Below are 13886 nucleotides of genomic sequence, written 5' to 3'. Positions count from 1 at the left end.
ATGGGCTTAATAGTTGTGGCTCATGGGCTTTAGAGCACAGGCTCAATAGTTGTGGTGCATGGGCTTAGTTGCTCCATGGCATGTGGAATCTTCTCAGAGCAGGACTCAAACCTGTGCCCCTGCACTGGCAGGCAGATTCCTAACCACTGTGCCACCTAGGAAGTCCAGCAGGCTTTTTTAAAAATAGAAATTGACACATTTATATGGAAACAAAAAAGACCTAGGATTCCCAAAACAACCGTTAAAAAGAACAAAGTTGGAGGACTTACATGACCTGACTGAAGGCTTACTATAAAGTTATAATAATTAAGACAGTATGGTGTTGGCATAAGGTTTGGTAAATATATCAGTAAAACAAAATAGAAAGCCCAGAAATAGACCCACACATAGTCATTTGATATTTAACCAAGACACCAAAATAATCCAATAAGGAAAGAAAGTATTTTCAATAAATTGTACTGGAACAACTGGATATCCATAGAGAAAAAAAGTAAGCTTCAACCCCTTATCTCACATCATACACAAAAATTAATTTGAGATAGACCTAAATGTAAAAGCTAAAACAGTAAAGTTTTCAAAAGAAAATACAGGGGAAAATAACTTTGTGCCTTACAGTAGTCAGAAGTTTCTTAGGACATGAAAGCAATAGCCAAAACAGAAAACATTAATTGACCTCATTAAAGTTATAAGCCTCTGTTCACCAAAAGATTGATTAATTCATTAAAAAAAATGAATAGGCAAGCCACAGACTGGGAAAGAATATTCACAAAACATTTATCTGATAAAAGACTGGTAGCCAAGGTATATAAAGAACTCCTGCAATTCAGTAACAATCTACTTTAAAAAATGGACAAGATATCTAAACAGACACTTCTCAAAGAGAAATATATATATGTATATATATAGCCAATAGACACATGAAAAATATCATTAGTCACTAGGGAAATCTAAATTAAAACCACATTAAGATACTACTACACCTGGGACTTCCCTGGTGGTGCAGTGGTTAAGACTCCAAGCTCCCAATGCAGGGGGCCTGGGTTCAATCTCTGGTCAGGGAATTAGATCCCACATGTGTGCAGCAACTAAGAGTTCACATGCCACAACTAAGGAGCCCATCTGCCACAACTAAGACCCGGTGCAAAGAAATAAGTAAAGGGGCTTCCTAGGTGGCACAGTGGTTAAGAATCCGCCTGCCAATGCAGGGGACATGGGTTCGATCCCTACTCCAGGAAAATCCCACATGCTGCGGAGCAACTAAGCCCGTGTACCACAACTATTGAGCCTGCGCTTTAGAGCCCATGAGCCACAACTATTGAGCCCATGTGCTGCAACTACTGAAGCCCATGCGCCTAGAGCCTGTGCTCTGCAACAAGAGAAGCCACGGCAATGAGGAGCCCGCGCACCACAACGAAGAGTAGCCCCCACTCACTGCAACTAAAGAAAGCCCGTGCACAGCAAAAAAAGACCCAACACAACCAATAACATAAATAAATAAATTTATAAAAAAAAAAGAAATAAGTAAATAGATAAATATTGGGGAAAAAAAAAAAGATACCACTACACACTCACCAGAATGGCTAAAGTTAAAGACTGACAATACCAAGTGCTGACAAACATGCGGAGCAACTAGAACTCCCAAATTTACCTACACTGTTGCAGGGACTGTTACACACTATACCATTTTGGAAAAATGTCTGTTAATTTCATAAAAACCAAATATATACCTTTCTGTGATCCATAAATTCCAATCCTAGGTATTCACTTAAGGTGAAATAAAAACCTGTCTTCATACAAAAACCTATGTGCAAAAGTTTAAATTGGCTTTACTCATAACTGCCTCAAACTGGAATCAACCCAAACATCCTTCAGCTGGTGAATGGATAAACAAATTGGTACATTCACAAAATGCAATACTACTCAGTCATAAAAGGAATGACCTATTGCTATATGCAAAATATGAATGAATCTCAAAAACATGCTGAGTGGAAGAAGTCACACCATTCCATTTGTATGAAGATTTAAAAGAAATAACTAATATATGGTAGGAAAAAAAATCAAAACAGTGTGTTGCCTCTAGGGATAGGGGTGAGGTGGGGTTTTATGGGGGTAGGAATTAGTCAAAACTCAACAAATAGATTTGTGCACTTCATTATACATAAATTGTGCCTCAAAAGAAAAAAAATACAGAAATATTGAACTCTTGGGGGAAGTATACTTGAAAAGCAACAAAACGTAAGATGCATGAGGGATGAATAGATATCTACTTGATCAAGGCAGTAAAGTATGTTAATGGCATAATCTAGTTGATGGTTATAAGTTCACTGTAAAATTCCTTCAACATTTATGTCTGAAAATTTTTATAATAATTAGTAATAAAATTTTAACTAAATAATAAAATATTGGAAAAAAATTTAAATTCCTATATATTTCAACAGCCACTCTCTTCCAGCACTGTTACTGAGTAGCAAGCTACATCTGCTTTGGGTTACCTTAGGGTACGTGACGGGGTTCATGGTACTGTAGATGGTGAAAACTGGCTATCTACTTTATCAAATCTTTCTCTTTGATGGAATTTGAAAGCTTGGTTCTGCCATGGTTTAGACTTACTGAGAAACTGCACAAGTTCCTCTCTCTGAAGAAGAGGCTTTGGAAGAATACTTAAATCCATCTTTTTAAATCAACCCATGCTGTCACTTCCCTGACGACTGTTGCTCAGGACCCAGAGTCTCTGGGTTTTCTGTTCCCAGATAGGATCCAGTCTCTCTGGTGGTTAGTTATTATCATTTGCCTTTGTTTATCTGTCTAAGCCAGCATTTCCTCCCCAGGTGTGTTTTCCATGAGATGCTCTGTGAGGAAGGGCCTGATGTCAGGCCAGCTTGGGGGGACTCTCCACATCTTGGGGACCCACAACATGTCCTCTACATTACAGACTCAAAAGCACTACTGTGAAGAAGTCCCACAAACTGTCTACTCAGGTTCTCTCAGAACCCAGGTCCCAGAGGCCCCTGCGCATGTCCTGCGGAATGCCTGCTTAGGAAGATGCTGCTCTGGGCTGCAGCGCATTTCGGTTTGTTCCAGAAAGATCCATATTCTCCTCAGCACAGAGAGCACCCGCTGCGGACCCATGAGTGAAACGCCCCCTCACACAGCGCCTGAGTCACTCAGGCCCACAGCGGGTCCCTTCTGTGTGTCTGCGTCCCTCCTGGCCTCTGGGATCCCTGAGGACAGGGCTGACTGCGGCCAGCACAGCTGCAGGTCCCTCATGAGGGAAGATCTGTGCCCCAAAGAAGCATCTGCGGCCAGGGGAGAAGGGCCAGCACATCCTTGTGGGCAAAGCACCCACCCTGTGCAGCTGGGCAGGATGCATTTAAGTCCCGTATTCAAAGCGGACTGCGCCTGTGGCAACCACCAGACGGTGGGGCCTGGACACGGAAATCTTTCACATTAGTCCACAGGTTCAGCCTGGGCCAGGACCAGAGCACCCCCTGCTGCACAGCCGAGCCCACACCTGTCCGCTCCAGAAGCAGGCTTGACCAAGGCCCTCTCTCCTATATTTTAGTAGACTGTGACATATATAAACTTCAGTTTTTAGTAGAAGAGTTACCACGAGGTAACTCTTAGTTCCCTGACAAATGTAGAGGCAAAAAGTGCTGTAGCCTCCTCCAAGCTGTTGAATTTTGTCTCCAACAATTGAAGTGGAGAAAAGAAAAGAGCTCTCTTCCAGGAGCTGCCGGCTTGTCCTGGATGCTGGGCCTGTGACAGCCAAACGCTCTGCTGCACAGGCCTGCCTGCTGTACTGCCTTAGCACCACAAGGAAACAGCAAACTCCTCAGATGTGAAACAGACGCATGGCTACATATCCACATGGCGCCCCTCAGTGAGGACCTGACCAACTGACACAGGAACCAGGTGCAGGCCTCACATAGACAGTCTGAGGCATGAGCTTAACCCACGGGCCCCACAGGAGACATAAGAGAAAGCAGGAACCATACTACCTCACTGGCCATGTAGGTGTAGAGCACTTTGCCTTTGATGACAAACCAGAGCTTCTTCCACGGCCTCTTGCCTTTCTTACACCGGCTGAGATAGCCGCTGATGGTGGAGCCCTCCCCGGAGGCGGCCACCTGGCAGAGGGAAGCAGGGCAGTCAGGGTACCAGGTGGTGGACACAGTTCAGACAGAGCCAAAGTGACACTGCAAACCCGCTGGCAGGGTGTTTATGCTCTCGGGATCCAACCAGCACCCCAAAGGCAGCAAAATATTGGGCTGGCCAGAATGTTCGTTCAGGTTTTTCCATAAGATGTTATGAAAAACCCAAACGAACTTTTTGGCCAACCCAATAGTTTGAGAGACAGGATTTACTGAATGGGACCAAGACACAGGGATCAGAAACCGCCTGCAGGAGTGCTGCCCTCTGGTGGTGATTCAGAGTCTTGGTTCCCTCCCCTCAACCCCCAAGCCCTCAAATTACAAAACTACAGGTATTTGGGGGAAAGTTTCTTCCTTTTAAAATGGATTCTTACACTTTTCAGCTTATTTCTTTCTTACATTTAAGAGGGGATCCTTTTTGTACTAAAAGGTTTTATGCTCTCCTGCCTAATGAGTTTAACGTCTCTTAGTAGTAGTAGTCGTGGTTGTGGTCTGTGGAACAGGCTTCATATGGGGTCTGAGAACACAGGCTTGGAGTGAGACCAATCTAGGGCTCCAACACAGGCTCTACTAGCTACTAGAAGGGTAATGTCAGGCCACTTACTTCCTCTAAGTCTCAGTGTCCTTACTAGTAAAACTGGAATTAATTGACAAGAGACAGGTACCTGTCAGGTACCGTGTCTGACCCACAGTAAGTGCTCCATAAATATTCACCTTACTATGAGAGCAAGAAGGCCAGGTTTGGAAATAATTTCATCTGACTTTATCATTTTACAGGTGGGGAAACTGAGGCCCAGAGGAATGGGGCGATCTACCAAAGGTCCAATCCCAACTTAGTTGAAGAGAGGCCAAGAACTCAGAACTCTCAGCAAATGTTCTGAAGGGCAGCTAACTTCAGTGTAGGGAGAGGAAGCTACAACCAGCCGGGTGTTTTGAGAAGTACCAGGAGAGGAACCTGCCCCTCCACAGGTCCCAGGACTCCTAACACCAGACACACTCTCTCTCCACACTTAACCTGCTGCAACAGCTCCCCGAGCGAAGAAGGCAGAGTGATAGAACCCATCAGAGAAACCAACTCTGCGATCTCCCTCCCAGAAAGATGCTCTGGGGGCAGCATTCCTGCTGACTTTCCCACAGAAAGCAGGTCTCACTGCTGAGGTGGAGCTCCTGCGGGAATGAGAGAGGGCAGTGGGAGATGGGGCCACATTTTTCCTGGGGTCGCTGTGAGCCCACAGGGAAGTTTTGGCTGAATAATAAAAAAGGTTGTCACTTTGGGCAAAAACTGCCAACCTGGCTGGGGCAGATTCACACGGCACCAGGATCAGAGGGGCCTGACACCCAAAGGGTGAGAACAGTGGTTCTCAAACTCTGCACCCATGGAACACTCAGGTTCTATGAACTCAGCTCACATAGACACCACAGTGGAAGTGAGAGGGTGATCTTTTCTCAATTTGTGGAAAGGGACTAGTTAAATAAATGATGAGACAGTCATACGATGTTAAGAAGTGTGAGATTCATGTGTATGAACTAATGTGAAATGATACTGAAGATAAATTAAGTAGGAAAATGTATAGAATATTCAGTATATCATCTTTTGGGTAAAAAAAAGGATCTATGATTGTCTGTCTTTATTATGTATATGCACAAACATTTCTGGAAGGGTCCATAAGAAACCTGATTGTGGTTACTTTTGAGGGGTGGGACTGAAGGAGTCTGGGGAGGGAGAGAAACACTTTTTTTTTTTCCTGAAACTCACTTTTCATCACATATTCTTCTGTTTTGAAAAAAAATTTTTATCATGTATGTGTTATTTCCAAGATTTTTAATATGCAAAAGGAATTAAGTTAATGGATAGAACTTAATTTAAATTTTTCATCCCTGACACTTTTTTAAGCCCTTGCCACCTACTACTCAATAATGAATATTAATGAAAAAACTTGGAAACAGCTGATCGCTCGCTCTTCTGACAGCCAGTATATTCATGGGCACACGTTTGTTTGTGGTTGTGATTAGAATACAGACATATAATCTGGTCCTGTTTGCCGAATGGAATTGAGTTTAGCTAATTCTGAGGTTTCCTGCAAAAAGCCCCACGACCTTTAGGAGACTCACCAGCTGAGCCCGTGGGGGACCCCCAGGGTGAGAGAATGGTGCAGAGCTTGGGCGGGGGAGTGGGGGAGGGCTGATGTGGGAGAGCTGAGCCAGGACGAGTGGGCCTTTAGACCCAAGCGCCCCCGTGACCTGTCGGGTAACCCTGGGGACTAGGTCTAGGCTCGGGGGGAAGGTCTCCTAGCATCACCACTTGGGCTCCCGTCCTCTGCCACCAACAGGTGTCTTCTCGGTCGCCCAGGAGACGGCCCGTGCTTCAGGGCTGCCTCTGTTAGTGTGTCAGGATGCCTCCCGTTAGGGATCCTCTTTGTCCAGAAGAGCCTGGTCTGCCTGGGGCAGGGGGTCTGACCCTGTGCCCTGAGGAGGACCGAACCTTCCACATCCCCTGGCTCTCAGCTGCCTCACCTCGGTCAGGGCCGAAGGGACTTTCTTCTGCTTCTTGAAGGCCGAGGGGTTGATGCTGTGGAAGACGGACGAGAAGGCGCTGCTGGAGAAGCGGGCGGAGGACAGCGGGAAGCTCATGCTCACGGGCCGCTCTGCAGCGAGACAAGCGCGGCAGCGAGTGAGGGTGCGCGCGCAGGGCGCAGGCGCCTGCGAGATCGGAGCCCCGTCTCTCCCCGGACGGGACCCAGCCTCACTGGGGGCTTCCGTGTGACCCGAGACCGGCCCGGCCCCTCTGCTGACACAAAGGCGGGGTGGGGGCAGACGTTCCCCGGGTGCTGGCTACCCCTCTTCTCCGTGTCTCCATGAGGCTGGGCTGTCTTCTCTGATGGCCTCGGGTGGCCCCGGGGGGTGGGGGAGGGGGAGTCTTTGCTTTTAGGCCCAGAATCCACCTGCTCGCTCTCCAGCCGACCCTGCTCTGCTGAAGCCTGTCCCCTGAGCACAGGCCCCCAGGGGCCAGCTCAGCTGCCTGGGGCTCCTTTATCGAAGGACCCTTAGCCCCTCCCAGACCACGACGCTTCTGCTCTCCATCTCACCATCCTTATTCCCAAAAGGCCCCACAAAACACAGGCCTGCAGAGAGGGCCGCTGTGCAGAGCAGACGTGAGCGCCTGCTGACGGCGCCCGTCACAGACGCACCAACCCAGCATGTCCCAAACTTAGCGGCTCGTGGAACCCTTCCTCTGGGTGCACCGATGGATTTTTCTACAGAACCCACATTTGGGGAAATGGTGCCCCAGATGTGGGTTTAAACCCCTTTTCCTCCTTGAGGGCTGCTTTTGTTCGGAGCCTCCCTAGGAAGGTGGTTGGGAGAGAAGCCATGTGGGGAAGAAAGGGAGGGTGGTCCCCGGTACCTCTCATCAGGCCTGGGATGTCCCCGCCCCTCTTCTTCAGCTCCCCGTAGCAGCCGTCACACACCTTGGCCATGCGGTCCTTGAGGTACTTCAGAGGGTACTTGTTCCTCGAGCAGTTCCGGCAGACAATCTGTGGGGGGTGCACGTCAGAGGGCCTCACCCTCCCAGCGTGTGCAGAGAGCCGTGTCCGCCCCCTCTGCCAACCTGCCCCCACCTTCTCCAGGGCCCCGTGTTCTGAGCACAGTCATCACGTTTCTATGCAGGAGCTTATCTGTTTTCCTTTTTTTAAACACCGAGATAGAAATGATATATAACATTATGTTAGTTTCAGGTATACAGTATAATGATTCAATATACATATACACTGTTGGCCCTCCGTGTCTGTGGGTTCCACACCCATGGATTCAACCAACTGTGGATCGAAAATATTAAAAAGCTTCCAGGAAGTTGCAAATGCAAAATATGAATTTGCCAGGTGCTGGCAACTATTTACATGGAATTTACACTGTGTTTATAACTATTCACACAGCATTTACATTGTATTAGGTACTACAAGTGATCTAGAGATGATTTCAAGTATACGGGAGGATGTGTGTAGGTTATACGCAAATACTACACCATTTTATATAACTGACTTCAGCATCATCAGATTTTGGTATCCACAGGGATCCTGGATCCTAGAACCAATCCCCTGGGGATATCGTGGGATACTGTGTAATGAAATGATCACCACAATGTCTAGTTAGCATCCATCACCACAGATAGTTACACATTTTTTTTCTCGTGATGAGAACTTTTAAGATCGACTCTCTCAGCTACTTTCAAATATACAATACAGTTTTGCTAACTACTGTCACCACGCTGTAAGCTTATCTGCTTTTCTGATGAGCCTGTGCCCTTAACCGAGACATGATACTTTTCCTCCCGGGACAAGCACACCTGCTACGATTTCCTTTTGGGAGCGTGGTGGTGAGTGGAATGGGCCTGGGATTTGCAGCCCTGGCGTGAGGGGACCTGTACAGTGGGAATTAACGCCACAGGGCTGGTGTGAACGCGCTCCACCCTGGGCCCGACGTGCAGCACCTGCTGCACCCCCGTCCCCACCCCGCACCGCTCCCACCCCTGCCGGGGCGGCTCACCTTGCCGCAGGCGTGGCAGTGGTGGCGCCTGAGCGTGAGGGAGAAGTCGCAGCCGCAGTTCATGCACATCATGACGTGTGTGACAGGCACTAGGGTTGGGGGCCTCTCCCCCAGGCTGACCCCCAGCCTCTCCCGTATCTGGAGCAACGGAATCAGGCAAGCAGTGGGGTCAGGACACCCACTGGATGGGCGCCCCCCCCCATACTGTACGTGGTGTGCGTGGGTCGGGGGACCCCACTTCTACAGGCCCCCCTGCATCCCCCGGGGAGCTGACCTTGGTTAGCAACAGAGCCAATGGGGCCAGGCTCTGGGCTGCACAGTGCCTGCCCTGAGCCAGGTGCGGGGAGGACACAGTGCCCTGATGGAAGGAGATGCAAGTCCTCGTGGGTGTGCAGGGACCCCACGGAAACCCAGACCATGAACCTGGCGTCTCAGCGCCCTCGCTCACCTCCACGCTGTGCTGGAAGGCAGCCAGAGCCTGGGCCTTGTAGTCCTCAGGGAGGGCTCTGCTCAGACAGCTGTGCCACTCGTCCCTCTCTGCACAGGAGCTGTGGGCACCAGCTGGAGTGAACAAGGGGTGCAAGGGGAGGGCTCTGCCTCCCCCCCGCCTCAGGGTGGACCATGTCCTGGTGGCCCCCTCCCCCATGCCTGAGCTTCTCTCCCTGCCTGAAATCCCACCAGCCAGCCCGGCCACCTGCCAGACAGGCTGAGGCTTACACCGTGGCACCTACGCTTCTGAGCAGGCGACCCCGAACGTTAGTTGTTTTCAGGCCTTGCCTGAAACATGGGAACATCAAACACTGCTCCTCTAACTCCCAGGGCTGTTGGGGGGACCAAATGACACGTGGGGTGTGGAGGACTCTGTCAATGGCAAAGCACTGTGCAAAGGCAAGGGGTCCTACACTTCAGGAGATGAGGGCTGGCAGGGGGCCAAGGGCTGGGTACCACTGGGGGTGGGGTGGACAGATGCTGGCAAGGTCTCCGTCCCACTCTCTCCATATTCCTCTTCATTTTCTCACACAACTTCCCAGACACTCACTCATCCAGAAAGCAGACTTCCCTTCCCCACTCCATGCCTGGCAGGGTCTCCTGAGTGGGGAGAGCCACACCTGGCCTGAGCTGCCTCAGAGAAGCCGCAGAGTGGAAATTCTCACACAGCCCACTAGGTGTCGCCCCCACCCCACACTAAGTGTGTGGACTCAAACCGGGAGAAGGGACCAGTTTGGCCTGGGAGGGAGGGTGGTGGGGAGCCAGATGCCAAGTCCCTAAAAGGAGACATATGGGTCCCCTGGAAACTTCAGCATCAAGCATCTGGGCTAGAAGGAAGGTGACTGGCCTGTCAGTGACTGGCTCCTTGAGGCCACTGGCCAAAGGGCAGTGCCCCTGCCTAGAAGAGATGGGCAGCCCCACCTGAAGGGCTGAGTGCAACCTGTTACTACCCTTACTTCATGGTTGGGCAAAAGGAAACCATACCCTGGGCCTGCTCATGGCTCTGATTTTACCTAGAGACAGAAGAGGCCATGGAACCCCACCCAAGCATCACCTCCTCCAGGAAGCCTTCCATCACTCCCCCGGATGAAGTGGTCACTCCTTAGACTGTCCAAGACTTCTACTCCCTCAGGCAGTAGACAGTAGTGGAGAAACACTCTGGGTCACACAGCCCAGCATTTGAACCTCTGTTCTGCCTCACACAAATGCGGGACCCCTCTCCAGTCCTCAACTCTCCACACATGGGAGGAGCTGCAGGCCCCACCTCCAAGGGTGGTGGTGAGGGTTGGAGGAGGCGCCTGACACCCGGCAGGTGCCCAGTACGTCACCTTTGTTGTCACTAATACCTATTACAGCAGTTAATAGCTCATAATTCTCCAACACATGAAGTGGGCTCTTCTGAGCAACTCAAAGCTTAGACCGTTTGTGTCCTCAGCACAGGACTGAGCACTGAGGATGAGAGAGTGTGTGCGTCAGGGCGGACTCCCATCCCACACCCAGAACCACCCCCACAAGTGGACCTGTGGCTGCCCGGGTCACACGCTGGCCAGAAGGGAAGGCATCCAAACCCGGGTAACCCTGTCCCCACACCCCCACACCATGCCCAGAGTGGCCCCTGGCAGGAGCACCCTCCCTCTGGGGTATCTGAGCCCCACCCCCAGCTCGAGCTGGCCTTGCCCTGAAAGAGGGAGAGGGGAGCTCTTTCTCTGCCAGAAGCCAGCGTTGAAGGGTCCCCAGGGCAGAGCCTGAGGGCTTGTTAAAAACAGCCGTTTCTGATAGAAAGGCATCACCCCCAAACAGGAAATGTAAAAGGATACATGCTCACCCCTTATTTTTCTCTCACTCTCCAGACCTGGAAGCCTAAATGCAGACCATTTCATGAACTAAGGAGCACCATGCACTTTTGACTGGCTTTAACTTTTCTTACTGCTGCAAAGACCCAATAATCCATAGAGTTTTAAAACGATGAGATATTGTTAAATTTTCATATTTAAGCGACAGAGCTCTGGAAACCCCTGAGGTTCTATATAAAATTTTACGGGTATGCACATGTTTTCTGGGGAAAGAAGCCATCATTTTCTCAGATTCTCCAAGCTGTCTGTGATCCAAAAATGGACAAAAAATAATGAAAAGAACAAAAGTCCTTTACCCAAAAGGATACCAAAATAAAAATGACAACATATCCAGCATCTGTTATTCTAAACGTTCCCACCTCCAAAATCCTGCCCCTTCTGCCCCAGGCCCCCCCTTCTCCCCACTCCTGCCCCTTCATCCTACCTAGCAGACAGGATCAGGCAGGACTCGGAAGTCTCAATCTTCAGGGCGTAGGGCACCTTCTCCATCACAGGGCGGCTGACCTAGAAAGCAAGAGCGGCCCCTCAGGATGGGGGCGGGAGGGGTCCTGCCACTGCCCCACTCTGAGCCTGAGTTTCCTCATTGTAAAGGGCAAACCTTTCCTACCCAGAAGATGGGTGTGTGTGTGGGAGGGGTGTGCGTGCGTGTGTGTGTACGCAGTGGGGGCACGGCTGCAAACTCTGATTCTGTGGCCACCTACCCACCCCAAGGAAGGCTACGAGCATCCCTCTTAGGGCCCTTGTGCTAGACGAGTACCTGCCCAGTGGCCACCCTCCCTCACAGCCTCTGTCACAGGCTCCTGAGCAGAAGCTTTGATTCAAAAAGAGAAGCTGCCTCCCAGCTGAGGCTGAATGAGGTACCTCCCTCCCCCTTCTCCAGGTCAGCAGCCCCAGGAGCGGGAGAGCCCCTGCAGGGACCCTACAACTCTCCTCCCCCCCAACCCTCTGCCCTCCCAAATGACAGCCTGCATCCTGTTCCCCCACTTCAGTGCTCCCTCTCTGACCCCGCCCCCACGCTGGGCTGGAATTAACTTCCTTAAACTTCCTACTCATCGAGAATCCCCATCAGCTCCCAATCAGCCCCGTATCTGGGACCCGAGTTACAATGAGTTAGGTTACCGCTGACACTGTCACCTTCCTGTCTCTCCAAGCTCACCCACGGAGACAGTCCAGCTGGGCTGGCATCTCTCTCTCCATTTAACAAATACTTGCCACCGGGATAGGTATTTGCACTCCCATGTAAATTATTCACAACAGCCAAAAGGTGGAGGCAACCCAAGTGTGCATGGATGGATGACGGGTACACACAGTGGGCTCTACACACACAGTGGGTTATTCAGCCTTAAAAAGGAAGGAGATTCCGACACATCCTACCATATGGATGAGCCTTGAGGACATTATGCTGAATGAAGTAAGCAAGTCACAAAAGGACAAATATCACATATGATTCCACTTATATGAGGTCCCTAGAGTAGCTAAATTCATAGAGACAGAGAGTAGAATGGTGGAGGCCAGCACCTGGGAGAGGGAAGAGGAGGAATTAGCGTTTAATGGGGACAGCGCTTCAGATTGGAAAGGTGGAAAGAGTTCTGGGAATGGGTGGTGGCAATGGTAGTACAACAATGTGAATGTACTGGATGCCATTGAATTGTGTACTTAAAAATGGTTAAAACAGTAAATTTATATAATGTACATTTTATCATAACTGAAAAAAGCCCTACTTGTTTCCTCCCTCTGAGCCTTTCCTTATGCATTTTCCTCCTCCTAGGATCCCCTTCCTTCTCTCCCTTCCCCATTTGTCCAAATATTATCCACTCTAAGGGAGTCAGCTCCCCGCCTCCGGGAAGCCCTCTCTTATCCCCAACTCTCCCTGGACTACCTACAACAGAATCCTGCTGTAACTCACAACCCAGGCTCCCTCTCCGCTGGTCTGTGAGCTCCACAAGCAGGGCTGTGTCTCCTCCTCCCCTGGAATCCCCCTGCCCACCCTGGGGCATCCACCCCAGGCACCTACCTTCATGCTGGCCACTGGCAATGCGTTCTTCAGTCGGTACTTCCCATCCTTCTGGGGATACGTGTACAGGAGCACATCACTCATCTGCGGAGAGGGGAACCCTGTCAGATGCGTCTTGGCCCCAGAAGGCTGTGCTGGGCGTGTCCCGGAGCATCACTGAGCAGAGGCAGCTTGCATTCCCAGTGACCCTCACGGGAGAGCAAAACCACTCTGGGCTGAAACAGGAGCCCCTTCCCCACAATTCCACACTGATGCAGACACTCAAGAGGAGCAAATGCAGATGCCCACAAAAAGTCAGGGATGGGAATGTTCCTAGAGGCTTATTTATAACAGCCCCAAAGGGAAACAACCCAAATGCCTGTCAGCAGGTGACTGGACACGCAAACTATGGTGAATCCACACCTCACAGCCGCACAGCAACCAGCAGAGCACACGGTTACACGCCTAATGACAGGCCTCAACCTCCAACACGTGCGGGGAAAGAAGCCAGACTCTGGAGCACACACTGCTGCCTAACATGTATATGAAGCTCCAGAACAGGCAAAACTGATCTGTACTGATGGAAATAAGGGCAGCGCTTACCTAGGGTGGGGGTGGGGAAGGTGCTTGCCAAGGGGCACAGGGGAACTTTCTGGGGGGCTGGATATGCTCTGTGTCTTGACCCAGGTGGTCGTCACACAACGATATACAATTGTCAACACACACTAGCACGTACACTTAAAAGTGATGCGTTTTACTCTATTCAAATTAAGCCTCTACCAAGCAGAGTTAAGGAAGGAAGGGAGGGAGGGAGCGGGGAAGCTCCTTGCAGACAGGGAGCTGGGGGGTCCTGTTCCC

General features: G+C 50.3%; 1 protein-coding gene across 4 annotated transcripts in view; it reads right to left on the bottom strand.

Annotated features, from left to right (window-relative positions):
* FGD5 (FYVE, RhoGEF and PH domain containing 5) overlaps positions 1-13886 on the bottom strand; it is a 116693-nt gene that overhangs the window by 4481 nt on the left and 98326 nt on the right. For 3 of the 4 annotated variants that reach the window (XM_057706577.1, XM_057706578.1, XM_057706580.1), the window contains 7 exons: positions 13050-13133; positions 11460-11539; positions 9142-9241; positions 8694-8831; positions 7555-7684; positions 6666-6796; positions 3999-4127 (listed from right to left, as the gene is read on the bottom strand). In XM_057706577.1, coding sequence (XP_057562560.1) covers positions 3999-4127; positions 6666-6796; positions 7555-7684; positions 8694-8831; positions 9142-9241; positions 11460-11539; positions 13050-13133 — 792 coding nt within the window. Of the gene's footprint in view, positions 1-3997; positions 4128-6665; positions 6797-7554; positions 7685-8693; positions 8832-9141; positions 9242-11459; positions 11540-13049; positions 13134-13886 lie in introns of those variants that run through there. The other variant, XM_057706581.1, reaches the window with a different exon arrangement.

The sequence above is a fragment of the Hippopotamus amphibius genome, chromosome 13, assembly GCF_030028045.1.
Source record: "Hippopotamus amphibius kiboko isolate mHipAmp2 chromosome 13, mHipAmp2.hap2, whole genome shotgun sequence".
Lineage (NCBI taxonomy): Eukaryota > Metazoa > Chordata > Mammalia > Artiodactyla > Hippopotamidae > Hippopotamus > Hippopotamus amphibius.
The sequence above is the reverse complement of the archived record's forward strand: the minus strand, read 5'-3'. Positions and strand labels throughout refer to the sequence as shown.